At 39.2% G+C, this 26,409-nt stretch overlaps 1 protein-coding gene across 1 annotated transcript in view; it reads right to left on the bottom strand.

Moving 5' to 3' along the window:
• Positions 1–25,401, bottom strand: part of EIF3H (eukaryotic translation initiation factor 3 subunit H) — an 89,985-nt gene extending 64,584 nt beyond the window's left edge. The window contains exons 1-2 of the mRNA XM_075085639.1: positions 25,195–25,401; positions 3,300–3,456 (exon numbers count right to left, since the gene is read on the bottom strand). Of these exons, the coding sequence (XP_074941740.1) occupies positions 3,300–3,456; positions 25,195–25,314 (277 nt within the window). The 5' untranslated portion in view covers positions 25,315–25,401. The remainder of the gene's footprint in view (positions 1–3,299; positions 3,457–25,194) is intronic.
• Positions 25,402–26,409: the final 1,008 nt, after the last annotated feature.

Raw genomic sequence — 26,409 nt, forward strand, 5'->3', positions numbered from 1 at the left:
TATCATCAGGCTTGGTGCTGTGACTGCCTCCCTGGGGAGCCTGTTCCAGGGCTCCACCACCCTCTGGGTGAAGAACCTTTTCCTAAATCCCAACCTAAACCTGCCCTGGCACATCTTCCTGCCATTGCCTCTGGTCCTGTCATCGGTCACCAGAGAGAAGAGATCAGCGCCTGCCCCTCCTCCTCCCCTTGGGAGGAAGCTGCAGACTGTGATGAGGTCTGCCCTCAGCCTCCTCTTCTCCAGGCTGAACAAACCAAGGGACTTTAGCCGCTCCTTGTATGGCTTCCCCTCTAAACCCTTCACCAACTTCATGGCCCTCCTCTGGACACTCCCTAGTAGCTTTATATCCCTAATGCACTGTGGCGCCCCAAACTGCCCACAGCACTCGAGGTGAGGCCGCACCGGCGCAGAGCAGAGCGGACAATCCCCTCCCTCGCCCGGCTGCAGCGCAGGGCCTGATGCACCCCAGGGCACGGTTGGCCCTCTTGGCTGCCAGGGCACGCTGTTGGCCCATGTTCAACTTGCCATCAACCAGAACCCCCAGGTCCCTCTCTGCAGAGCTGCTCTCCAGCCTCTCCTTCCCCAGTCTGTGCGCACATCCAGGGTTGCCGTGCCCCAGGTGCAAAATCCGGCACTTGCCCTTGTTAAACTTCATACAGTTGGTGATTGCCCAGCTCTCTAATTTGTCTAGATCTATCTGCAGGGCCTTTCTTCCCTCGATATACACCAAGCAAGAGCAAAGGACAATATAATGTTATTCTGACCAAAGAGAACAACATTAAATAGCATTCTGGGTGATGGAGGCACTGAAGTGCCAGGACCCTTATTCTTTCCTTCTGTATCTCTGGGCCTGAATATGTACAAATACATAAAGCCAGTTGTGATACTGATGTAACATGCAAGTCTTAGGGGGAGGAAGGTGCCTTGTTTGGTTTGATTTTTAGCGTCCTGAATTTTAAGGTTATGGCATATAACAAGGTATTTCTCTGCTGGAGAAAGAATCTAGAAGAAAAAAAGAATCTTTTCAAAACCTGGCAGGATGTTTGCATAGGGAAACATAGCTCCAGGGAAAACAAACAGGAGTATTTATAAAACATTATTGTTTTTCACATTGGCAAGACAGAAGACAACTCTATATAGAACCTGAAAAGGTACCTAATGCTCAGCTGGCAACCTCAAGAGCCATTTTGTTTGGGTTTTCATCTTCTCTAGCCTCTACCACACAGGTCAATGGGCTGAACAAGCCCTAAGTAAAAGGACGCAGAATGACCATGAGCACTGTGCGTTTCCTGAATGGTTCGGTATATTTGACTGTATTTCACTAAGAAGAATACAGAGAACCTATCTGTGACCCATATGGTAGAGGCTAGGGAAGATGAAAACCCAAAAAAAATGGCTCTTGGGGTTGGGTTATAGGATTCAACTACCTGAAAGGAGGTTGTAGTGAGGTAGGTGTCAGTCTCTTCTCCCCAGTAAAAAGCAATAGGACAAGAAGAAATGGGCTCAAATTGTGCCAGTGGACATTTCAACTGGATATTAGGAAAAAATTCTTTACTGAAAGGGTTATTAAGCATTGGAACAAGCTGCCCAGGGAAGCGGTTGAGTCAACATCCTTGAAGGTATTTGAAAGACGAGTAGATGTGGCATTTCGGGACATGGTTTAGTGCTGGACTTGGCAGTGCTAGGCTAAGAGTTGCACTCGATGATCTTAAAAGGTCTTTTCTAATCTAAATGACTCTGCGATTCAGCACAGATAAGCTCCCTTGACCTGGCTGCAAATTCCCCATCACTGCTGGAGGCATACATCAGCATCACTGTGATAGGTTCACTCTCCACTCTGGCTAGAGTTTACTCTTTGTTCTGTGCCTGCAGCATGGGAACAGAATGTTGGCAAGCTAAGACATCTAGGTGAGGGAAGCTCCACAAGCATTGCCTTTTGCACCTTACTTAATGACAGCATTATTGCCTACTTGCTAAAAAGGGAAAAAGTAAAACTGGTAACAAGAGTCACTTTCCTGGAATAAAGTTTATCCTGAGCAGAAATAGTTGAACCTTGCTTACAAGATCACAGGCTTACAGCTTCATCATGGTAGTCACCATATGGTGAGATGAATCCATCTCAAAAACTCAGAAATTTATTTCACTCCTTGCTTGCCTATCAGCTACATGGAAACAGTTCAGCCATTTTCTACAGGAAAAACTGAAGCATGGGCTCCAACTAAAAATTTAGATTACTCCAATCCTTTGAAGAGTTCCAAAAGAGAGGAATCTTTAAAACACCTTTTAGGCTTTAATAAAATATAGTTCTCACTTGAGCACCATCTTAATGTAGGACAATTAAGATTCCCTTGTGCTTTGCTCCCACCCCCCATATAGTACATTGTATAATCCCACAATAAAAGCAACAAACAGCTAAGAAACCTTACGAAGTTACAGAGAATTCTTAAAATTATCTGTTTCAAAGATAGAGTCCAAGATTCTTTACAAAAAGAGAAATATTAATTTAATACCTAACCTCATTATACGAAAAAAGTTTATACTTTAAATAATCTCGCTCATACTGAATTATCAAAATTAGATAGAACCAAACTTCCAACCACAACTACTTTGACTACATTTCCTCCCTAGTTAATCTTGGAAGTTAAGCTCTCTCTGTAAGCCGTAACAAAGAAGCATTTCTACTAGCATCATTAAACACACACACACACACACACACATATTACCAAGATTAAAACTTTAAGCATTTTATACCATTCTGTCTCAAGCCAATTATACTGACTTATGGTGGCAATAAGAAAACATTACTAGTAATGCAAAGAAACACCAAGACAGATAGAAACCACCAATTTCTACCACCACACAGATTTCTAGTTAACCATTGCCTCCTAAACTGAAAGCTCTGCTCTCCAGGCCTTCAATGAGTACTTAAACACATACAAATAAATGTACAGAGAGGCAATCTATATGCCTGACTACATGCATATGTACATGTATATATACATACACACAGCCATCTTCATAAAAAAATTTAAAGTCTATATGAATTACAGGCTGGAAACTTATGTAACTTCCCATGCGGACAGTCTTACTCGAAAATAAGTGTGTTCCTATAATACAGTATCTATCCCTATAACTTTCCTCCCATAGACTGTATTTCGGTTGGATATGCAGGATTGCAACCCACTGACACTTCAAGTCAAATAAAAACACTCTCTGATCACAAACAAGCTTCTGGTCACTGTGGAAAAAAAAAATCCTTTTTGGCACATACTTCTTTTTTACAAAACTGTAACCATTACCTTCATCAAAGTCTGCATCATCTTCTGTATGCTGAGGGAAAGGGAAGCAATTTGTGATTTCAAGTCTGTCATCCACCACAAGACCCAGCAGCACTCCCTGGACCACTTCATTCCCCTGTCCTTCTTCTTGGTAATGTTTAATAATCTTTAACACGACCTAGAACACAGAGATAAGAAAATCATACTATGCAATGGGGTTTTTTGTCCTCGAATTATATATTTGGCATTTTTTCAACTGTTGAAGTGTTGCATAAATTAGAGCTGCAAACCAAGTGAGCTACTTGCTGAAACACCAGCAATTTTAATACAGGTTGAAGAACTGGAGGCCATCCTAATATTACAGGAGAATAAAAAAGACCATTAAATGAACAGTCAAAATGCAGTTCTAAACCAATTTTCTGAAACACCCTTCTAAAATGAAATATTGATCTTTTTTACTTTACCTTATTGCTGTAACTTTTAAAAGCTATCTTGCAGGGGCAATAAGCTCCCTCCTGAGGGAAACATTGCACAAGAAACTATCAAAACACCTTGAAAGTAACTATGCAGAAACTGGTAGGAAATTTTTAAAAGGCACAAAATGCATCAAATTTCAGTTGAAGGTTAACGCAAAGTACATCTCATTGCAGTTGTACTTCAGATGATAATGTAATTTATATTTTGTAAACTGTGTCATAGGAGATTTAAGAATAATGAATAATAAAAGAGCACAAATTGCTCATCGTATTTTTAATAATAAAATTCTCACTTCCTTTCCTAAATCTGAACTCCATAATGAATAATTCTCCTGAGGTGATACTGTAAATTAGAACAGTATGAACAAAACCACTCAAAAACAGTCAATCATTTGCCAGAAACACTTTACACTTAAGTAAAACTTTATGTTTAACAACAAGAAACAGAACAAGATAAGAAACTAACCACAGTCAGACTTTAAAGAACTTATACTTTGAACAGCACAAGTGGGTTTTATTTCACTAAATCCTAATCCATCCGAGCAAAATGCACCAGAAAATGTCTCATGACTGTGTTGTCATTAAAGCAATACTACTTTAATGTCTGTTGGCAAACAGACTAGTGTAATGGATTTCAGCTCAACCACCCTGAGAACAGATCTTCTACAAATACTGGTATTTAGTGAACATTCTACGGGGAAGGAGTGGGGGGGTGAGTGGGTGGGAATTATGCTCATATTTACACATCAGAACCTATATTTGTCCCTAGCTTTCTCCTTGGCTGTTCAGCATAATTTTATGTCGCAATTTTTAAAACCCCATTAATGAATTAAAGCACCACAATATAGGTTAAATGGAAGAAAAAGGTGGCTAGAAAAGAAATTCTTTACAAACACACTGCCTTCTTGGGGTAAAATGGGAAAACAAGAGCTTCACATACAGCCTGCTTGTGAGGTGGAAGGAGAATGGAAAATAAATACCTTTATCCAACTTAGTTGGAAAAAGGTAAGTATTGAACAGGACACTCACAGATCCTTTGTTTATTCACAATACCACTCAATTCTGCTTTCTCTTGCATCCAGATACACTTGCACTGAAGCCTCTCAATTGCAGGCAGATAACACTATTTCACCCCAACAGACATTCACATCTGTCCTTCAAGTCCTCTGAAGCCATACCTTTTTATCCAACTTGTTAAGAGGTCTACAGAGCAGAGAGACAAAGAGATACTTTGGCTTCGTAAACTTCATTTCATGGGAAAACAGTAAGGAAAATAAGATCAGGGGACAGTGAAGTAGAATTTAACAATGCTGAAAGCAGTACAGCAAACACCAGGTCAAGACCACCTAGATGTAGGAGACAGATGCCTTCTATCACAGAGCCAGCATATAAATAATATTTAACTTGCATTTAGTGTGAAGTTAAGGTTTATCATATATTTGCTATACACTGCCTTCTACAGTCAAAGAATCCATAACCAGACACACTATGGCACAGCATGGTCTCTGCCTACTGCATAACACCTTTACAGTCTTGTAAACTGCACCTTTCCCAGTATTTTTCTCCCCATTTGCTCTTGAGTTTCCTATGCACGCTGACTGTCCCTGTTACTGTGAATCCTGTTTGCATGTTGATTTCATTCCAGGAGCACTTGTGATACAATGCCAATTTTATCACAGCATTTCTGATTATAATTGCTCACAGAAAGCAGCCGCAAATGAAAAGAGCATGGGTTGTTGTCGAGTATCAATGATTTTTCAGGGAGATAAAACTCAGAGTTCAAAACACTTAAATGCTAACCAAATACCCCAATACATAATGAAGTAGTAAGATACACAAGCCTGCAGTTTTCAATCTCGAGCCTGAGGACCGCAGCTGATATTATCCAGGGAGATGCAGACCCTAGTTTAGGCCTACCTGCAAGCTTGTTTTCTAACAGAGTCTGAAAAAGGTAGCAGAGAAGGTCATGAACTCACTACTCTAAATTTAACACCCCTTAGCAAGCTGCAGAAGTTCAGGTTTACGACTGCACTGAAAAACACATTAGCTACCAAAATCATTTATAAAAAGATAAATGAACAAATCTGTAAATGCATCCAATGACACGAGTCTTGTTTTCATTTTGTTCTTTGTTCTGGTGAGTTTTATTTATCACATAAGACACAAGTCTTCAGTATAGCAGGCTCTTAAACTTGGATTGAAAAACCTGCCATCAAAATGCTACCATATGACCATGAGGGAAACATGCACTGGAACTTGTGTCTCAGTACTAAAAACAGACCTTCAAATGTAAAGTAGAACTATTTCTCTAGTGATAACAAGACCAGTTTCAAACATTAAAAATGTTGTTTCCATTTGTTTGCTAGTCTAGATACAGCAGGAAGAGCTGATCACTATACAAATGGCAATACCATGACATTCCCTGATTTGACAGTACAAACCAATACTTTATACCGAGTAAATCATGAACTCCCAAAAAGAGAACACTAATTTATATCTAGACATTTCCCAGAAAAGATGCCATGTTTATGAAGCATCAGAACAGAATCTGTATAGTTTTATTGGTCTGAAAATAAATGTAAGAAGTGTTAATATCAATAATGCAAGTAACACAACACACTGAGAAACACAAATCAATTTTTCCAAATGGCACAGAAAAAAATATCCCAAAGAAATCTAAATGAACACCAGTATAACCCATCTTTAATCAAATGCTGATTCACTTTCCAAACACTATTTACAATTCCCATCCTTCTATTCATCTACTAAAAGATACTGGTTCTTTGTACAAACTATATAATTGTTTTTAAATTCCCTTAGACCCTTCCTGCTACACCATTGCTACGTGAAATTAACAGTAACCAAACCATATTTCAACTGTTACTGTTAAGTAATACAGCTGGTCAACCAGGAGAGGCTATATACTTAAGTAGAAAATGTATAAAGTAACTTGACCTACTGTGGTTTTTTTAAAAAAAAAAAAAAAAGAAAAGGCCAGATTTCTAAATTCTGATACCTCTGAACACACAAGTCAATAATGGTATGCAGCTTGATTTAGTAAATACAGTTAGTATTAAGAAATGTTCAGGTACACAGACTCTTTAGAAAAGGGTATACAAATAACTACTAAATAAAACTCGCGTCCCCCAGCGTTGTAAATTTAGTCTTCAAAATACCAAAGCAATTTAATCACTTGGAGTAAGCCACTTGCAAGATTTTAATGGCTATTAATCCTCAATTAACAAAAAAAAAGAGCTTGCAGTTCAGCAGTGCTTCTAATCTTCAAACCTTCAAAGCACTGCTTAAACATTAAGAATGAAGTCATACTACAAAAAAGAACCATTCTGAAACTATTAAAAACTTCAAAGATACATATTTTAGCTGTAGGAGTATAATGCCAAATTTTAACTTTGGCTACATCCCGACATCACAGTTGTTAATTTCAAAAGTTTATATCTCATTACAAAAATAGCTATAACATGAACCCCCAGCTGAAGTATCATCAGCCTTTGGGGGGGGTCCTGGGAAGATTCCGCTGTGAGGACATGAATATGCCAAGATGCACATTTTGGTATTTCTCTGAAGAGAGACAACAGCAAACCAAAGCATTGAAGATTCATTTATGATTGTGTTCCAGAGAGCTGAAAGTCACCACATTGAAACCAGATTTCCAGTACCTGTGCTGTGTCTTACAGATGTGATATCAAACAGGAGAGAGCCTCTGTCAACCCACTGGATACATGATGTAACAAGCTGATTTAGTCTTAAATCAAGTTTTTAAATCTTTTTGCATGTTTAACATTTTTTTTCTCACTCAAAGCTTTGTCGGCACAACCACTAGCACCAACTGCCAGCATCTGGGGAGAGGATAGGGAGAGAGCGTAAATAACACTGTGTTATGTAGCTGTTTTCAAACCAACCATAATCAACATGGGCATCAAATGCGGAAGGTGCCATGACGCCCACATCCTCTCAATATTTGACACCAATGAAACTGCGATCAACATTTAGCTTGGCAAAAGAGTCTTGAAAGCTATTACCGCTTATGGTGTCTGATATATTTTGAATACATCCGTATGACATATGAAGCCTTCTCCATATGTATACTTAAAACTCAAACCATGAACTTTTACATTTAAGCATTACGGTATGACCAATTTTACTTAAAATTCTAGCACAAAGTTCAAGAGAGAATCATTAATATATTTCTGTAAATGGATAGATCTCAACTACCATGACTTACAGCAAGTCATGTAATTGAGTTTAAGTTGTGCTAAAATCAGGTGCCTAAAATTAAGGCATCTACCTGACACACGTAAAATGCATATATGGCACCTCTGGAAAAAGAGAGTTAGTTTACCTGTTTATTAATACCCAAATGAAGGCATACCAAATTTTACACTAATTTAGTGGCCCTGCTTGCTTCCCCGCACACACTACACCAAAATCAAACCTACAACCTGTGTTGTACAGAAACTTAACCAATTAGCTACACAGAAATTAAATTCAATTTAACAGTTCTGAAATCCTCAGGTAAGCATGGAATGGCTTTGTTTTTAAACAAAGGCTGCAAAAAAGCAAAAAGAAAACTAGAGCAAGATAGATTGAAACATGAGCAATGTTAACATATTTTCAGGTTGGGGTTTGTGGGGGGGGGGGGGGGGGGGGAGGAGCGGTGCTGGGTTGGGTTGGTTTTTTTTAGACACTACAGATAAGTGCTTATCCTAGACTTACAAAAAGACAAGTTCTGGAAGCTGACCAAGCAAAATCTTGTCTCAAGTTGATTTGTCTCCTGGTTATAGCACCACTTGATGAGATGGTAACAAAGTCTCTCAACTTTCCTGCCAGGAGAAAAGGAACTCTGAAGTAAATTAAAGATACCACTGCAACGGTTAAGAGTAAGAAAACATATGTCTAATACACATAACACTCTCCTCTGGATGATTAAGGAGACAGATGTTTACAGACACACAAAAAATTCCAACTTCATCACTGCAGTCCACAGAAACATGTTCTAGAAAGCACTGTCTGGCAGATACCGTGTCAAATGCGCAAAACCAACAGGTTGATAACCTAAGCTTTTAGGTGCTGGATATAAAGCTTCATGGCACAAGACTGCCACTACATAAAGTCATGCCACAAGGTGAACTGAAGATTAGAGGTGAAACTCAATTTTTCACATTATGCTAATCTTGAGAAACATGAAAATCATTATGAACATCAAACCTTGAATTCACCAAAATGCATATTCTAGATCATCTGCAGAGATTTTTTAATTTTTCTAGATTCTCTTATTCAGCAGTGCTAATTTTTTTAACGCTCCTGACACAATCAATGCCTAAACACTTATTCTTTTTTTCCCCTCATGTTTAACTTTGGAATAAAAGCTCTTACAACCATTAGACCAATTTTACCTCAGGAAAAGTAAAAAAATAATTATTCTTTTCCATTAAGACCTTCAACATCTTAAAGTAATTGTTTTGACAGATATTTTAATTCCCTGACAAGTAATCAGAAAAATACTTAATCTAAACATACTGTACAAAATCTAAGGCCAAAAGGACTAGACTGAGTGGACCTGAAAACCAAGGTAACTTTAAAAAAGGGTTGTTTCTGAACAGGAAGTTCAGAAATAATAACTCTTAGCCCTCACTGTTCCGTCTAGCAAGTATAAAGTCATCCCTTGGACAGAAGGCCTGAAACGCCCCACAACGTTTTACCTTCATCTTGACTGGCTAGAGCCCCAACACCAACATTTACTAAGCCTTTGAAAATACATTTCTTGGAATAGTAAGCTTACATGGTATGTCATTCAACAGCTAATAAACTCCAGATGTTAAAAACTTATTTCTGAACATGACAGAAATTTGGGGCTTAAAAACAGTAATTACATAGGAGGCATAACAGAATGATGCATGCCATTTCATACCATCTCAATCAGGTACAAGTATCAAAATCTGTTTCTGACACAAGAGTGGAAGCTTCCTGGAGCTGAGCCTGAATTCAACTAGTAGGAACAATGGATATTGATCTGAGGTGGTCCTCGAGCAGCGGATACCACATATTTTCACACAGAAATTATAAGTCATAGGATTCTGTTGGTTTTGTCTCATGTAGGTCCTCAGTACCAGATCATTTTGGAAATCGATGTTAAACTGAATGGAAAATATTCCATCTGGAACTGTAAGGGCTTTTTTTGGGGGGGAAGGGGGTGGGGTGTGCCACAGACACACACGACACATTGCATGCTCCTATACTATTTGAATACTTTTGAGTATTAGGAAGCATATGAAAAGTGTCCAAAGCTTTTTGTTCCCTGGGAGACTTACCCCATCAGTTGGTACCATATCACCTGCTTAGTTTTCAGTTTGTAAATCTCAAGATTTCAGATGAGTTAACTACAAAAGGGAACATCAGTAACCTTCAAAAAGGAGCGCAGCTCCACAATATGTACATTAGGCTGAATAAAACTACCCAAATCATAACAGATTAATGATTTAACGTCAGTATTTTCTGTCACTTCTACTTAGTTTAGGAACTGTACCACCCTGTAATTACAGGAATCTTGATGGCTTTCCATATTACCTCCCGCCTCATAAAATACTTATAGCCATCTAACTCAACACTTTCCTGTCGCTTTTTTTTTTTCCAACAGGACACAGGTGATAATATCCATACATAGCATTACACTAGATAGAATATACCTTGCACTTTATCTCAGTAAGAAGCTGACTCAAAGCACAACTCAAAGTAAGTGCCATGCTAAGAAGCATTTTATCACTCCTTCCTGCACATTAACCGGTTATGAGCGCTCTTTGGGGCACAGCTAGAAAAGTTGTACCTTGCTTACCCTGAAGCTCAGTCTACAGAAAGTACACATTCAGGTAATTTTTCACTTTCTGTAACTGCTATATAGATTGTGTGTATCTCAGCAATACGTTCAACGCAAACTGAGTGCAAAGCTTAAACCACCACCAGATAACACCCCATATAAAATACTTTGTAAGTATCCACTCTTTCAGCCATTTTGTTTTTTCCCTTTTTAAGAGGAACTACTTCCAAACTGCTGCTATTGAAGAGCTCTAGAATTTCCCCTCAAGCAAGAGCAAAATGCAGTCTAACAAGAACAGGGCCTTTCTCTACAACCATACAGCCTGCCTGAACCTTCCAGCAGTCCCAGTCTTCCAGCAAAGGTGGTCATTCACACAGTGCAAGTCCAGGCTCCCTATGGGCACTGCCAAGTAATTGACACATACACTGTATTTACTGGCAGCACAGCCACCTCCTGTACACATCGGTTAGCTTCTTACTCATTCTGTTACTGGGACACTTCAAAAGTTGTAGGGATTTTAAAAAAAAAAAGTAAAGCCTGTGAAAAAAAGCTACTCCAAATTCTAAAAATCACTGACTTTTATATAAAACCATACAACATGAAACAAACTATTAGTTAATACCTAGAACTAAAACTGGTAAATATCTAAAATATAAAATGAAAAAGATTTTGCTACTGACATAAATAGGTGGGTGAAATTCAGCCTGAAGAACTGAAATATACAGGCACTATGCCTGTTTCTGTACAAATACAACATTAGAAGGGGAGATTACTGGGGTTTGGTTAGAGGCCTGTTGGTTTTTCATAGGCTGTGGTTTTCCTCAACTCTGTCGGGAACTTAAGATAATCAGCTAATGTCTTGTAGGTACCATGAAACATCTGTTTAAATCATTTATTTACTCACATCCAAGAGAGCTGCTTGTTCTTGCAAACGAAGAAGTTCAGCACAAACAGCAGTGCACCAAAGGAAAAAGACATTGAACAGTGAAGAAAAGCAAAGTTTATTAAAACTTAAGAAAGTACTGAATTTTAATCAAGGTGTGTGTTAATCAAGGTTTGTTTTACCAAGCAGGCCAATCTCTTTCTGATTTTTGTCCTACTACATTTTCATTTGTTTTTCATTCATTTTCATTCCTTCTTTCTTTTTTTTTTTACTGTACAACAAGTTCCGGTTAACAACCATCTCCATGGCTGTTCGCAAGCCTTTAAATACTGTGTACAATGTGCACTTAATGTAAAGTGTACAATGTGCACTTTAAATACTGCCTCAATGTAAGTAAAAATGCACCATTACATTTGCATATCTAAATTCTCCATTGCCCTGTTCACACACTGATAGAATGTATTGCTCCACAATACAAAGTTTCATAACACATCTCACAGTACCTGGATTCATGCTCATTCCCATGGAAACCATCAGGGCCACAGGCACTGCAGAATCACTTCCTTGTAGAAACGTTTCTATATGGCAGTGCCAGGACTTCAATCGTACGAGCAGCTGGGCATTAGATGTTATTAGCACACTGTCAGGAGGCAGCGATAGGGCTGTAGTAAGATTAATGTCCAAAATTCTGCTAGTTTTGAGTGGGATGGAGAAATTCCCCAGGACTACTTAGTGTATTATTTCTCCTATTTCACAAACCTCACCAAACTCAAATCTTTGCAAAGCATTCAGTACTTCAGGCAATTTTTGTAAATTACCAATACAATTTATATTTATTACTTTTAATGAATTCAATACCTAACCATCATTTGAAGAATGAACGCTGATGAATATATTCCTTTAGAGTACAACATATGGAAATTATATACAAGCAGTAAAGGCAGGCACAGTTTCAACATTTTCCGCTCGATACACCAGAGCCTTATGCTTATACTTCCACATATAGTTGATTCATATGTTCTGTGTATTAGTCAATCACCATCATTCAAATATTCACAGTGCTCATTGAGCTAGTAGTGTATTTGCAAGTAAAAGGTTTTCTCTTCAGCATCAACTTCTAGCAGCTTCTTATAAAAAGATTTGAAAATGACAGCCAAAATCAGCATCAGATTTTATTTAACAGCATATTTATTAAGCAGATTGTGCCAACTGTTATCATTTTGAAGCTGCAGAAAAACTACCGTTACCTATTTGTTACCCTTACCTATTTGACCTCCAAAAATTACTAAAATAGGGCAGAGCTAGATGGGGAGGAAGAAACAGAGGCTGATCTGAGACTACTGATCTTTTACAAAGACCGTACCCTGCACAACAAAACTGGAATACATATACTATTTAAGGGTGTGTCTTAAAATCATGACTTCCATATGTATTCAACAGATGCTTCCAAGTAACCAGTAAAATCCCTAGTGGACATGACTTCCATGTCATTTTAATAATTTATAACCTTTTGCGCAACAATTTTTTCCACATTCAAGCACTTATCCTTTTTGGCAAATGCTTGGTATGTGCTAAGGGGCTGCGACAGAGACAGATCCTCCTAGTAACAGGTAGGGCAAGCCAAAGAACAGAGCCTGCACGGAGTCTCAGTTTTCCTGCTGACTTAAAGTATGAGATTGAGGAAACAAACATGAAAGTCAGTTATTATCGGTAAGCTTCAGCTTCCTCATCTTTCAAATAGAGATAAGACTTGCCCTTGTATCACCATCTATCTGAACACTGACACGTGAAAACCACTTCCAGAATAACTCCATTTCTAATAATAACCACTGTGACAGTGAGATTAAAAACCACCATTCTAATTTTATCACTGAGAGCGCCAAAGGATAAGGCAGTACAGCTTTCACATTGTTCCCAAAAAGTGACATGATAGCTGCAGTAAATACCCTATGTCATTTAAAATTGAAAAAGTTTAAGAGTTTATTTTTTTAACTGATAATAATGTAATAGTGAAAAATAACTGTCTTAAGTGCTCAGAACTCAGCCCTATGTTAGTGAAGAATTTTGTCACTGAGATTGCTTATTTTCCCCAGATATGCATAAAAAAACTCCAAATATTCGTAAGAACTGACTTACACCTCCACCTAAAATCCTGAACACCAAAAAAGCACGACACTTCCTTAACACAAGTATGTATGTATATTGAGTATTGCACAGACGTGGGGCTCCATGGAACGGGAAAGATGCACAGCAAAGGGACTGCAAAGAGGATACAATATTTAAGCAGAACAAAGGCAGAGCCTGACAAGCATTATATGCTCAAAGCAACATCCTAAGCCTCCTTTTCCAGTAAAGGACCAACATTTATAAAAGAATTAGCCTGTTATTGCACACACAGCAAAATTCAGGTGCATCTCCAAACTCCAATGAGTAAATAAGCCTCTATTAACATTAAAATTATCTTAAATAAGCATCCACATACAAGTCACTCAAGAATATTTCCATGCTTATTCCTAAACATTGTGTATGCATGTTACAAAAGACATTATCAAAGTTAAACCAGTTACACTGCCTTTGCATTCTTGATATTAGACTATTGGATGAGACTATTTAACATGCAGTAACATCATGTAACTGCTAACCATTGTTGTTAAAGTAAGTATCACATCTCTGCAACCTTAACGCTGCCTGAAGACTAAAAAAAAATTGTGAAAGAACAGCATGCTCAAAAGCGTACCATCATTGAGAATTTATTTTGAGCATGTGTGTAAATACAGAAAAATAACACACGAAGTAATCATATCCAAAAATGTTTCTGGCAAAGAAAGATCAGTAAAAAAAAAAGACTACAGCAACAACAAGTTGAAAACATTATCTTCTGTCAAAGACTAGGAAAAACAAGAGACTTGTTCTTATTACACGGCCTCTCATAAGATCTGTAAGATTTACTCAAAAGGTAGACGAAAACGTCCTAAGATATAATAGGGCATAAAAGATGTTCATTTTATACGTGCCACAAAGGGCCTTTCAGTACCTGTACCTGCTGTTTTTCTGCCCCATGGCCCACTGTATCTTGTATGCTTCCCTCAACTATACCATGCTGCATGTCAGCTTCAAAGGTCTAATTTTGCTACAATAAACTGAAAACCAAAGGAGAATATTTAATGTTTCAGTGTGCAAAAGGACATAATGTTGTCTCAGCAACAAAGCCAGCAATTGTCAGCTATCCACTCATAGATAACAGAGTCAAATTTAACACCTAAATAAGACACAAAGGTAATGCTTATTACTAATGTTTCTATGTAACATTTTAATCACTAAAATGTAAAAAATTATTTTCAAGATACCTGCTGGAAATATTCTTGTCCTTGGTATTAACACAGTGAAACAGATATCACAAGAGCACGATTTACTGTTTTCAACAGCTCTGCATACATAATTACAAGGCAAGAGACCAGTCTGATATACACAGAACAGGAACAAAAAATAATGAGAAGTTTAACTGTTAATGACAGCAGTGTAGAGGGCAATGCATTATTTCTCCTCACACACAGCAAAAAAAAGGTGTTTTGAAATAATATTTTCCCCTTCAAGTCTTGAAGTGTAATACTGCTCGACGCATTTAAACCACCTCCACATTTAGATTAACTCCTTTTGTCAGCACACTAGTTTCACCGTATGAAGTGATACCAGATGTTCCAGTTTTAAATGTCTCACTAGAGTATACTTATCATGACACTTAGTAGATGCTGAGTGCACCAATGCACTCTTACAAATCATTTAAAGTTTGTGCTATGTTAGCAAGTATACCTGCTATCCATTGGCAAGACACACTGAAATTTTAATCCTCAGACCACCATGACGTGGGTACTTTACCTGTTCCTGGTTAAGAAATCTCAAAGAGGATAGTGGCTATATTTAAGAAGGAAATCAATAGCAAGAATAAGAGTTTACAATTTAAAAAAAAACCAAATGTCTCTTCCTTGCTAGAAAAAAAAAACCACACTCACAGACCCAGAACTGAGGGAACCCTAGGCTAGCAAAATAACAAAAAGAGAAACCAACAAACAGATCTTTTTTTATTTTGCTTTAAATAGAAATGTGCCCATGTGAGAAGAGGCATAAAGAGCACGGACAACAGATAACATTCTTGGCACACTTCACTCAACTCCCTACCACTTTGATTTGTATCACTGTTACTCTGGTAACAGACGAAGCTAGCTCACAAAACCCAGCAGGTCAGACACCGTGGGACATTTTCCACAGAGTGCTATTAACTGTCCTGCTGAAGTGTTACGAATGAGGTAGCCAGCCAGGGGATGAAGGAGTGCGAGCACCAATACAGTGTGATGCCTCATAACTTCACTAAGCCTGAAAAATGGGAAGTCTTTTATTCCAAGGAGGTTCTTCCGCTTTCAACTTGCTAGTATACCTCAACACTTTTTCTGAATGTAAGCACGGATTCTATGTCAGAAGGTTCCCCCTGGTTTAGATTCATTGTACCTGAAGATTAACAGAAAATTTATACACATCACCCAACTAACACAAAACACTTCATGGATGCCTTGAACCATGGAGACGACAGAACACATCAAGCTAGTATTCAATTCACAAACTCTCAGTGCCATTCTAATCTGATCTAAGTTTTTAGGGAAATGGGTCAAAAAGTCGAAGAGATTAAACTTGGACTTAAAATTTCATTTGAACTTCTTTGGAGGACACAAAAAACACAATACAGCCTGAAGAATGTTACATCCTAAAATGCCATTCTACAGCTCTGCAGTGTCAAGAAAGTAGAGAGAACAGCAGGCAGAACACACAGTCTGGGTGTTCTTCAGGAACCTCTGGGGGGAAAAAAAAAAAAAAAAAGGAACCTCTTTGGTATCCTTACCAAAAAGGGTAAAGGAGAAAGGAAGAAACCGCAAGAAAAGCTAGGAAAAGCACAATCTTCGCAACTTAAGACATGTCAAAGATTTTCAGCCAGTTCAATACAGGCTTCACTGTTATTACCTATTTCTCAAACACTACAGAAATTGATTGCTTTCTTTCCAAGTGCTGTCATTTGAAAAAGTGCTTAAACAAGCATTTGCAAGATAAGTCTCAAAAACCGATTTTCAGTAAACATGGTACCTTATATCATTTACTGTGATCAAACATACCATCCTAAAGAGCTCCTCACCTAAGAAGCCAACTAGGCTTTCCCTATTAACAGCTGAGGATACAATCCTCTCTGTCATACGTCTTTAGGACAAAAATGGCTGGTAATAAGAAAGCAAGGCACAAGCAACTTAAAATACCACAACCATGAGTAGTGTAACTATGGAAAAAAAAAATTCAATAATGTTAGGGTGTTTTTAAAAAGGTAGACTCACATGTTATCATCTACATTAATAAATACGTACATACAAACCCCCTCTATGCACCATAGGTAAGAATGCAAACCATTAGGCCCACTACACCATCACCAAATCAGGGGTGATGCAATGAAGCTCAAAGCAACAATCTTTGATTTACTCAGTTATACCTGAGACAAGAGACATGTCTACACTATAGCCACACTGGTGCAAGCACAAATGCAGACAAGGCCTACAACTTCTAACCATCTTCTTGACATATTTATGTTTTAGCCAATATACATTTGTATTTAATATAAATAAACTGACAAGGATATCTTAAGGTTTAGTTTAAGTACTATACAAACTTTAAGAAGTACACCTAAATATGTACTCAAAGACAAAGAATTAAGTAACTTGAACAAATATTATCTGGCATTAGAAGATTGTCTTGAGCGTTAACATGGCCTCTAACCCTCATCTCAGAGTTTGATGGCCTAAAGATTCAGGTATGCATCACCCATTGCTATCCATAAAGGCTTCTGTTAAAAGCTCTAGCAATATTCATTAACTACAGAATGGCAATTTATTACTGGTATTAAAGCCTTCCTACATGAGCAGCTATGAAAGTAAGGAATAGACTTCTCAAAATGACTATAGGTTTCTATGTAGCATTTGCTACATTCTACAATATGTCATAAGAATTAATATGCAGTGATTTAACAAAAAAAGGAAACAACATTCTCATTGATGAAATAATACAAGCGACATGTATTAATGCTTTAGCATGTTGTTAAAGCTCTAATTTTTTTGTTATGCAAGAGCAATGTATAGGAAAACTTTATTCAGGCAGTCACCACTGTATTCTCCAAAAGCATTACTGGATATAAATTTTTTAATGCATACATAATTTGAAGAGGTTAGGATTTCAAAAAGGGAAAAAAAGCCTTATATTAGTGCTTAAGGATTTAGTTGGATGAGGAATTATTTTCCTTTACTTTTATTTTCCTTTCTAGAAATTGTCATGCAGAGGATTTACAAAGAATGAAACAGCTTCCCAGTAACAACATACTTCCTTGTGACTACTCTGAAGGCAAACTTGATTAATATAAAACACTTATTCAGCCTAGCAGCCAGCACACTTGCTTTGCTAAAAGATCCCTATCACCCAACCCACAGCTGCATTATTTTCCCAGAAGAAAGTTTGCATATACTCATTATCTACATACTAGTGGTCAGACATGACCCACAATCCACCCACGGAATAACTCTGTTTTTGAATATTAGTTCAATTTCTATATTACATAAGCTTTTGTGCTCTTCTAGTAAAAATGATATTCATCCTACCTGATGTTACATCTCCAAGTGATACACTAGTTCATCTCTGCTTTTACAGCTTTATATTTTGCCCAATATAAGCACTGAAATTGCAAGAACTGCAGAAATATGCAGAGGCGGCCCTTGGTAAGTAGTTTTAGATAGCTGAGTAGGGTTAGAAGTTTCACTAAAAAAGTGTTCTAGAAAAGTCTTCAAACTCTGATGGGAATTCAGAATCTCTTACTAGGACTACACCATTTGCTGGTACTTTCAGCAGCAGCAAATTTAAGAACTGGAGAATCTGCATGCTGCTTCCCTATACAAAACTAAACTTGTGGGTATCCCAGGAATAAGCTTACCCAGGTGTACAAGTTTCCAAGATTAGGCTACGCAGCAATGGGAAACCAGCCTGGAAATGAAAAACAACCAAAGTCTCACAACACCCTAGAGCCATCAACCCACTACCTGCAGTAAAGCAATGTTATACTGAGCCTAAATAATATTCATCCGTAAGATTATTTTGTTGACAAGAACAATAATACTGCAAAAGCAAATGCTGAAGAGTTACTACAAACATGAAACAAGGTTACCCTGCAAACTGCCATTATAATAATGCAGCAAACTAGAAGACAAGACTTTTTAATGACAACAAACTAACTTGTTTTATTTGCTCTCACGGTCACAGCGCAGCTACTTTAGTACCAGAGTTCCTCTGTCCACTTTGCCTCATTTACTGACTTCGCTGTGTGAAAGAAAAGATGCAAAGGTACTATAGAGTAAACAGCACTCATATAGTTAGAGGTTATAATCCAGTGCATATGTAAAAGAGGTCAAATAAAAATTGCAGCAGCAGAGTAGTAATTTTGAAAAAACCTTGCAGTTTAAGAGCTAATAAATATCAGGAAATGCAGCTGATCAGAACTGTTCATTACTCTTCTATGGTTATAATGGTTCTTATTTAAAATTGCAGATGCAAGAAATCCAAGTACCTTTATCATTAATCCAATAAGCACAAAATTAACACAGTATTTCCTTTTTACCCTCTCTAATTTCAAATATTGCACTGGAAAACAAGTAAATAACAGTGTTCTGAAGAAAACAGCAACAAGTGACTTTATATCTGAAGCCCTATACAACAGAGCAGTGTTTCATGACAGACACAGCCATAACACCAAATAATAACAGAAATATTTTTTGTTACATGGTGTAATACAGATCCTAAATGAGTATAGGACAAAGAATGAAAACGAGGAAATATGATGTCTGTTAGCTTTAAGGAAAAATATACCAAGATATGAAAAAACCTTTTCATGTGATTCCATGAAAAGGTTATTTTCAATATAGCTATTTGTATCAATCTAGAGACCCACTAACCACACTCCCAGAAAATATATCATTTTTAGACAGCTACAAAAGTTTTAGATGTGCAATTGAAGTTTGAACTTCAGGCTTAAGATGTTTTGTAGGAATAAAGAAAATTAATATTCATACCCAACTTTACAAATTCAGACCACTCAGACTAATAAGCGTAGGTCCAAGAGTCTTGTAAAAGTTCCAGCAAATTTATGGACCTTATTCTGCATTTTGACATCACTAAATGCAATCCTGTGGTAACCTAACCTTCGCCCTTGCTTTCCTGCAAGAAACAGGAAAGCACATCTTTCCTTTTGGTAGATTTACACAGAAGGTCACTTGACTGCACAGGTAGGTATTCATAAAAGAAAACTGCATGTCTGTTCAGCTAACCTGAAAATTTCTTTCTATTCAAAGGAATAACTAATGCTTGTGTTCCAAAATCCATCAGCTTACAGTTTGAAATTTATTGCACCTTACTGAAGGAAAAGAGCATACTGTCAGTGAACCAAATCTGATTAATTTCAGAAGCTGAATTCCAAAAAGAATCAGCCCCCACTAAAGAATTTCTAGAATTACAACAAGTAAAAGTCCATCATCACCTCTTGCAAAAAAAGGAAAAGGGTAAGCAGATCATGGCACTGCTTTACATTTATTTCAGACAGCATGTGATAATTACTACTCCTTTGAGGAAGATCCTGAGAGTGGCTTTTGAGTTCCTTGCTACAAAGGGTCATACAACTGTGAAACTGAAAATCTAGCAAGCTTATAAGCATTGAAAAAATGGCTCACAGAGTCATGCACATCCTAGTCTAAACTACATCCATGGATTTTGCCAGAAATATATAAGCACTCAAGCTATAGAATGGCTCTCATATACCTGGACCCCACTAGCTACACAAAAAACAGAAGGACCTCCAGCAAGGGTAGTAAAAGCTACATGTTACAAAATTTGGTGTTATTTGTTGCTACTTCCCCATTCAGCAGGAAAAAGGGATCCGACAGTCTGCTGCACACGAGCAACTGGGAAGAAAGCATATGTTCTTTCCTTCCACACATTCCTCGCACACACACACGCCAGAGCTGTGCTGCCCTTTCTCCTCCCTTTGTGAGGTTTAGAAAAAGCCTACGTTATACATCCTTTCTTTCAATAAAAAAGTGGAAAGACACAAAATTTAACTATCTACAAGGGACTCCTAGGTGTCTGGTCACAACGACAACTCTTCCAATCTCTGAGTGGCATGTCCACAATTAAATACAGTTGCGATCAACTGTGAATGCAGCTGGTACCTCTAGAACTAGCTACCCTGATCTACCACCAGGCAGGTGAGCGAATGCAGAAGACACAGAACTAATAATAAACCAAAGTAATTTTTAGTCTTCATATGTCTGAATTCTGCTTAAGTTCACATCCGCAAATGGCAAAAGATGATCATAAGGTGATCTTAACCCTGTACTTTTAAAACACAACTACAAAACAGTTTGACGTGACCACATCAGATACACGTTACAATAATATAAGACACTAAGTGAGTAGAATTATCGGCCTAGTTCCCTATAGAAGGCAAACTTGCATGATATTTCCATGCTCATATATGATCTTCCACCTATACTTCCAAAGTTGCTGGTGATTGTACTAAACTTAGGAAACTAAACTTATTTCAAGAGAGCTCTCTTTCTTACGGACACCATGCAAGTAGTGAGCTGAGCAGAGTAAGGAGATTATGTGAAGAACAAGCTCGCTCACCTTCTAAAAATGCCTTTAGAAAGCAATCTGCACAAGGTAAAAAAAGCTTACGATACTCCAAATTAACAAATAGCTTTAAGAAGGTGTGAGCTCTAATTAGGTCCAAAAGCCCACTGCAAACCAGCTGCAAAACCCAGTCATTCTTTTTTATTTTTCAGTTCTTACACTGAAATCATCATTTGTTCTTCTGTGATTATTGCAGATGGACACTCACTATAAAATCTACAATTACTGTTTCTAGAAAGAAAGAAAGAGGTGGGGAAGACAGAAATATCCTATGCATGTGATCACCGCTACTGTGAACACAGGTTTTTTTGGGCTACTTGAGCAGAGAGAACACGATGGAATATCTTCAAATTTCTACAACAGGAAGCAAAGGCAACAAAGTGTGATGTATTGCACTCATCTTCAATCTTTTTCTCAGGATGGTCAAAAACAAACACAGGAAATCTTACATCTAGTTTGAAAGAAAAAGCACATTCTAATGTGAGTTTCTGAGGAGTTATTTTTCACCGTACGATTTCTAATTTCTTAGAAAGACCAGACCACCTACACTGGAAACTGCTTTCACTGTAGGTTTCTTCATTAAGCATGTAATTTTTCTGACATGCTGCTATATCAGAAAAAGCTGAAAAACTGAAAAAGTGAAAAACTGAAAAAGTAAAAAACTAAAACGCATGGGATACTTTGTTTGCTGAATCAGCACAAGTACTTTATGATGGCATAGACCAGTGACATATCAGGACTTTCCAAAATATGCAACTGAAACTATTTTACCCTTTACAGTTGTACAAATCCTTGCATAGGCTACACATCCCTGCTCACTAGGGATGAGTAAAACACAGTGGTCTGCAGAACAAGCATAGGCTGCTGCTATTAATCTTTATTACTAAATAAACCCAAAGTAGATCGCAATGTTGTCTTAAAAGGAACAGCAGAAATCTCATATTGCTATTCATCACATAGTCTAAACCAAAATACCCATTCAATTCAATAATTCAAAAGATGGCCCGTTGCAAGAAGAGAGCACCTCAAAGATGCCTTATTTAACAAACCTCTTAAATATCAATGGCTCTGAATCCACATGCAATCAGTGTCTTTTCCTGTGTTGTAAAAGCAACCAGATAGAGTCAATTTTCTTTGATATTGCAGTCGTTCATTGTACTCCTGACCTGGATGAAGGACATCTCCCACTTTTGCTTACCACGCCTTACAAAAGTAATTCCTAATTCGAAACTGCCAATATAACTGTATACACAGATAATTTCTGACTACTACAGACCTCAAAAATTAATCAGAAAACAAAACCATGTTCAAGCTATCAAAAATAGAATAAAATCTTGGAATTTCATCATGATGCTGATCCAGTAGCTAGCCACATGTATAACCTGATGACTGAATCCTGAATTATCTAGCAAAAAAGCTGGTAGAAAAAGGTACAGATTTGTATTTTTCCCCTCCTTTCTGTCAAACTGTGAGGATGGGAAATCCACATTCAGATTTAAGTTCAGAAGGATTTTATAAACAAGCATTCAGGTACCTCAATCAAGTTATCAAGTGTCTACAATGTGACATGGTTCTCACTCAATATTCCTAAATTTTGGTGCCTTTTTTTCCTCTTTTGCAAAATGCTCTAATAGTACTAACATTTTAAAAAGTTATGGGAATTTAGCCTATCAGTTAGATTTTCCTTTTTAGCTTTTACTCCTGCCATGGCAGTGCTTTTTAATTTAGTGTTGTGTTACCTGAAACAAAATTGCACTTTTCTGTTTTGGACTGAATTTTTGGATCTAAATCCAAATTACACCATTACAGAATAAAATAAGGAACTAATCAGATTAAAATTAAAAAGAAGTTAACTACAGGATGCTCTGCTTGTACCGTATTTAAAAGGAGGTCAGAAAAGCAGGTACTGCTGCATCATTATGTATTATGTTTTAAGGTAACATACTGACATTTAGAACTTTTCTTCATTACTAATATTATTTTCTTTCACTTTACTGTACCTCTGAAGTAACTAGCTTTCTAAAAGTACTTTCACATTCTCACATATACAGAAGACCAATGCATCTTCTGTTTTGCATACACAGACCCAAAAACAACCTACATAACATGTGTTTGCTTTCAAAGCAGTCCCATTTGAAAGGATTATTTATGCCACGGCGAAGAGATGAGGCACCAGCAGACAAAAAAAGTATCGCTAACTTCCCTGACACTCACCCAAATTCATCCCCAGTTTTGGCACATAATCACCCTGGTCATCACCAAGTTGACCGATGCAGTCTTGTTACTTTGTGAGAGCACAGATAAGAAATTTAAATTGGTAAGATATTAGAAACCTTTTAGCAGTAGCAGAATTTCAGTAAGAGATTCTAAGGACTTGCAACAGAAGCCACTTTATTTACATAGCAAGCAAATTTATGCCGACACTTCCCTTCACCACAGGTGTCATGGAAGTTTGTGAACCGCACTGTTACTGTCCTGAGAATGTTTTGTGGAAGATCCATTGGGAGACATCTTCAGCGGGTAGAAAGGTGAAAGCTTTCCACTGTTTTCACTAAGTTACCATCCTCCATACAGGCTCCATGCAAGAGGCAGCACTGTGCTGTACCAGAAATATACAGAAGGGGGGCAAAAAAAAAGGCAAGAAGTATTCATAGGTATGTGCTGGACTGTCAGAAGCAGACCATCAGGGTCACTCGGAGTCCATTAGCATGAACAGTAGTTCACAAAGCAGATTCCGTATCTGCTAGAGAACAGTTCTGAAACAACTTTTACACCCACAGAAAGGGAATTAAAGGCACCAACCTGTAGCCTGCTCTTCACTATTCCCTTTTTCATTGTTTCCTCAAACTTGCTAATAGAAAGCCACACACACACACCCCACTGTCTATCTGGCTTGCAACAGCAGCAGTCTGCTGTCAGCTGCTATATTTTCAGGGCTACATTTCATTTTCACCACTCCCTGAAAACACTATGTGCACCAAAGCCACAGATATGCAGACAGTTGAACAGAACACTGCAGAAATACTCTGATTAATTCAAATTTCCTCTTTCATAAGAGCTACTCCCTCTTCCAAAACATTTACTATACTGTGCAGCTCCAGGTTAATGACTGGGGACTATCACTAATAAATGCCAAGTAGGCTTCAAAACTTGCCCCAAAACTATGATCTTCCTTCTCACTACCAGCATACTGATTCTCCTTCGCACTTGGGTGTAGTGTCCCAGTGATGCTTGGGAAAGACAACGAAGAAGTCACAAACAATGCCTCTATCCTGAAGAAGTTTAAGTAACTTTTTTTTTCCCCCCACTTTACATTGTTGTGAGTAATATCAATTGTATGAGGCATGAACAGACACAAAAACATCCAGTAGCAAAGCCAAGAAACAACTTCAGTAGACACTCTTTCGCTTAAGGTCCACAAGTTTCGCCCCTATTTGGATGGCTTCATCCTCTGCTAAGCCCCTTCAATTCGTCGTTTTCTTTTATTTCGCATTAATAAGACACAACAGGCGTTAGCAGTCTTGGCAGAGAAGGCAGAAAGCACGACGAATGAGGGAAAACCCCACCGTGCGCTTACACCTGTGCAGTTTTCAACAGTCTGAGCTATGAAAGGTGGAAGCAGGAAGCCCGGGCGCCGGAGCCGCGGAGCTGAAGGCAGAAAGAGGATATTTAAAAGCGATTAATCGCCGCCAGGCCCGGCCCCTGCCCCTGCTCCGGCTCGCACCGGGAGGGCGGCGCTCCCCTTCCCAGGGCGGCGCGGGGGCAGCCCGGCCGCGGGTGCAGGACATCGGGAGGAGGACGGAACTGCTCCCGCTCCTCGGGGCGCCCGGGCGGCCCTAAGGTAGACACCGGCCCCAGACCGGACGGACAGACACCGGCCCCCGTCCCACAGACGGGACCGGCCCCACGAGGCCGCCGCGCCCCGCCCGCCCCTCCGCTAGCGGCCGCCCCACCGGCCCCGCCGCTCACCAGCCCGTCGATCTGCACTTGCTTGACGGCCGAGTCGCCCGTGGCAGCGGCCTTGCCTTTGCCTTTCGACGCGCCGAAGCCGCCGCCAGCAGCCCCGGAGCCTTCCTTGCGCGACGCCATCTTTCCCCTCGCACCGGCCGGAAAGAGAAAAGCGAAACACCGGAAGCAGCGGCGGGGCCGCGGCGGCGCGCGGGGAAACGGCTCCGGGCGGAAACGACGGGGGGGGCGGGGGGGGGCGCATGCGCCGTACCGCCGCGGGCCGCCATGGCAGGGCAGGCCACGGCAGGGCATGGCGTGGCATTGGCGGCGGGACGGGCGCTCCTGCACGGCCCCGCGCGCCTCTGGAGTAGGAGAGAACGCTGTGCCTTGCGCAAGGCGCTGCTGTCCATCCCAACTCGCCCGAACCGGGGCGGGAGAGGGCCCGAGGGCCTGTCTCCCCACCTCCCGCTCCACATGGCGGCTGGCGCCTGGCAGACCGCGCCTGAGTGCCCGGGGCCCTCCGGCCGTGCCCCTCCGTGGCTGCCGCGGGCGGCTCGGATGCTGGCGGCCACGTAGAGTTAGCCGTGCCGCTGGGCCAGGCCTGGTGCGGGCAGCGGGCGCAGGGTGGGCTCCCCGGCGGGAGGGAAGGCAGGTTTACACCTAATAAACCAGAGTGATACTGAGGGAGAAGCACTTCCAAGAGATAGCAGATTTGAAAGCTTTGGATTTTAGCTGTAAAAAAGCAGAGTGTTATGGAATATATGTCCTGAGAATGAGAAACGTATCATCAGTGCACTGAGAGGGGATACAAAATCTTAACATTAGATACAAGCAAAAGCCTGAATGACCTACTCATGTTGTTCCCAGGAAAGTATTTTAAGTGTTACATTAAAAGTTGACTTGGTTTTGTTGCTCTTTTTGTTGGTTTGGTTTGGTTTTGGGTTTTTTAAGTATTTCAAACCCTACACATGCTTCTGAAAAATGGGGTGGGCTGTGAAAGGTAGATGTACCAAACACTCCAAAGCTCTCCAGACACTATGCCAAATATGTGACCTCAAAAATTCCCCGTTACCCTTTTCAACAATGTAGTTGACAGTAATTTCTAACTGGGGGGGGAACATATTTACTAACGACAGTACAAAGATGTATCATAGAATCAGAATGCCCTGAGTTGGAAGGAACCCACAAGGATCATCAAGTCCAACTCCTGTCCCTGCACAGGACAACCCCAAATTC

The sequence above is a fragment of the Phalacrocorax aristotelis genome, chromosome 2 (genome assembly GCF_949628215.1).
Source record: "Phalacrocorax aristotelis chromosome 2, bGulAri2.1, whole genome shotgun sequence".
Lineage (NCBI taxonomy): Eukaryota > Metazoa > Chordata > Aves > Suliformes > Phalacrocoracidae > Phalacrocorax > Phalacrocorax aristotelis.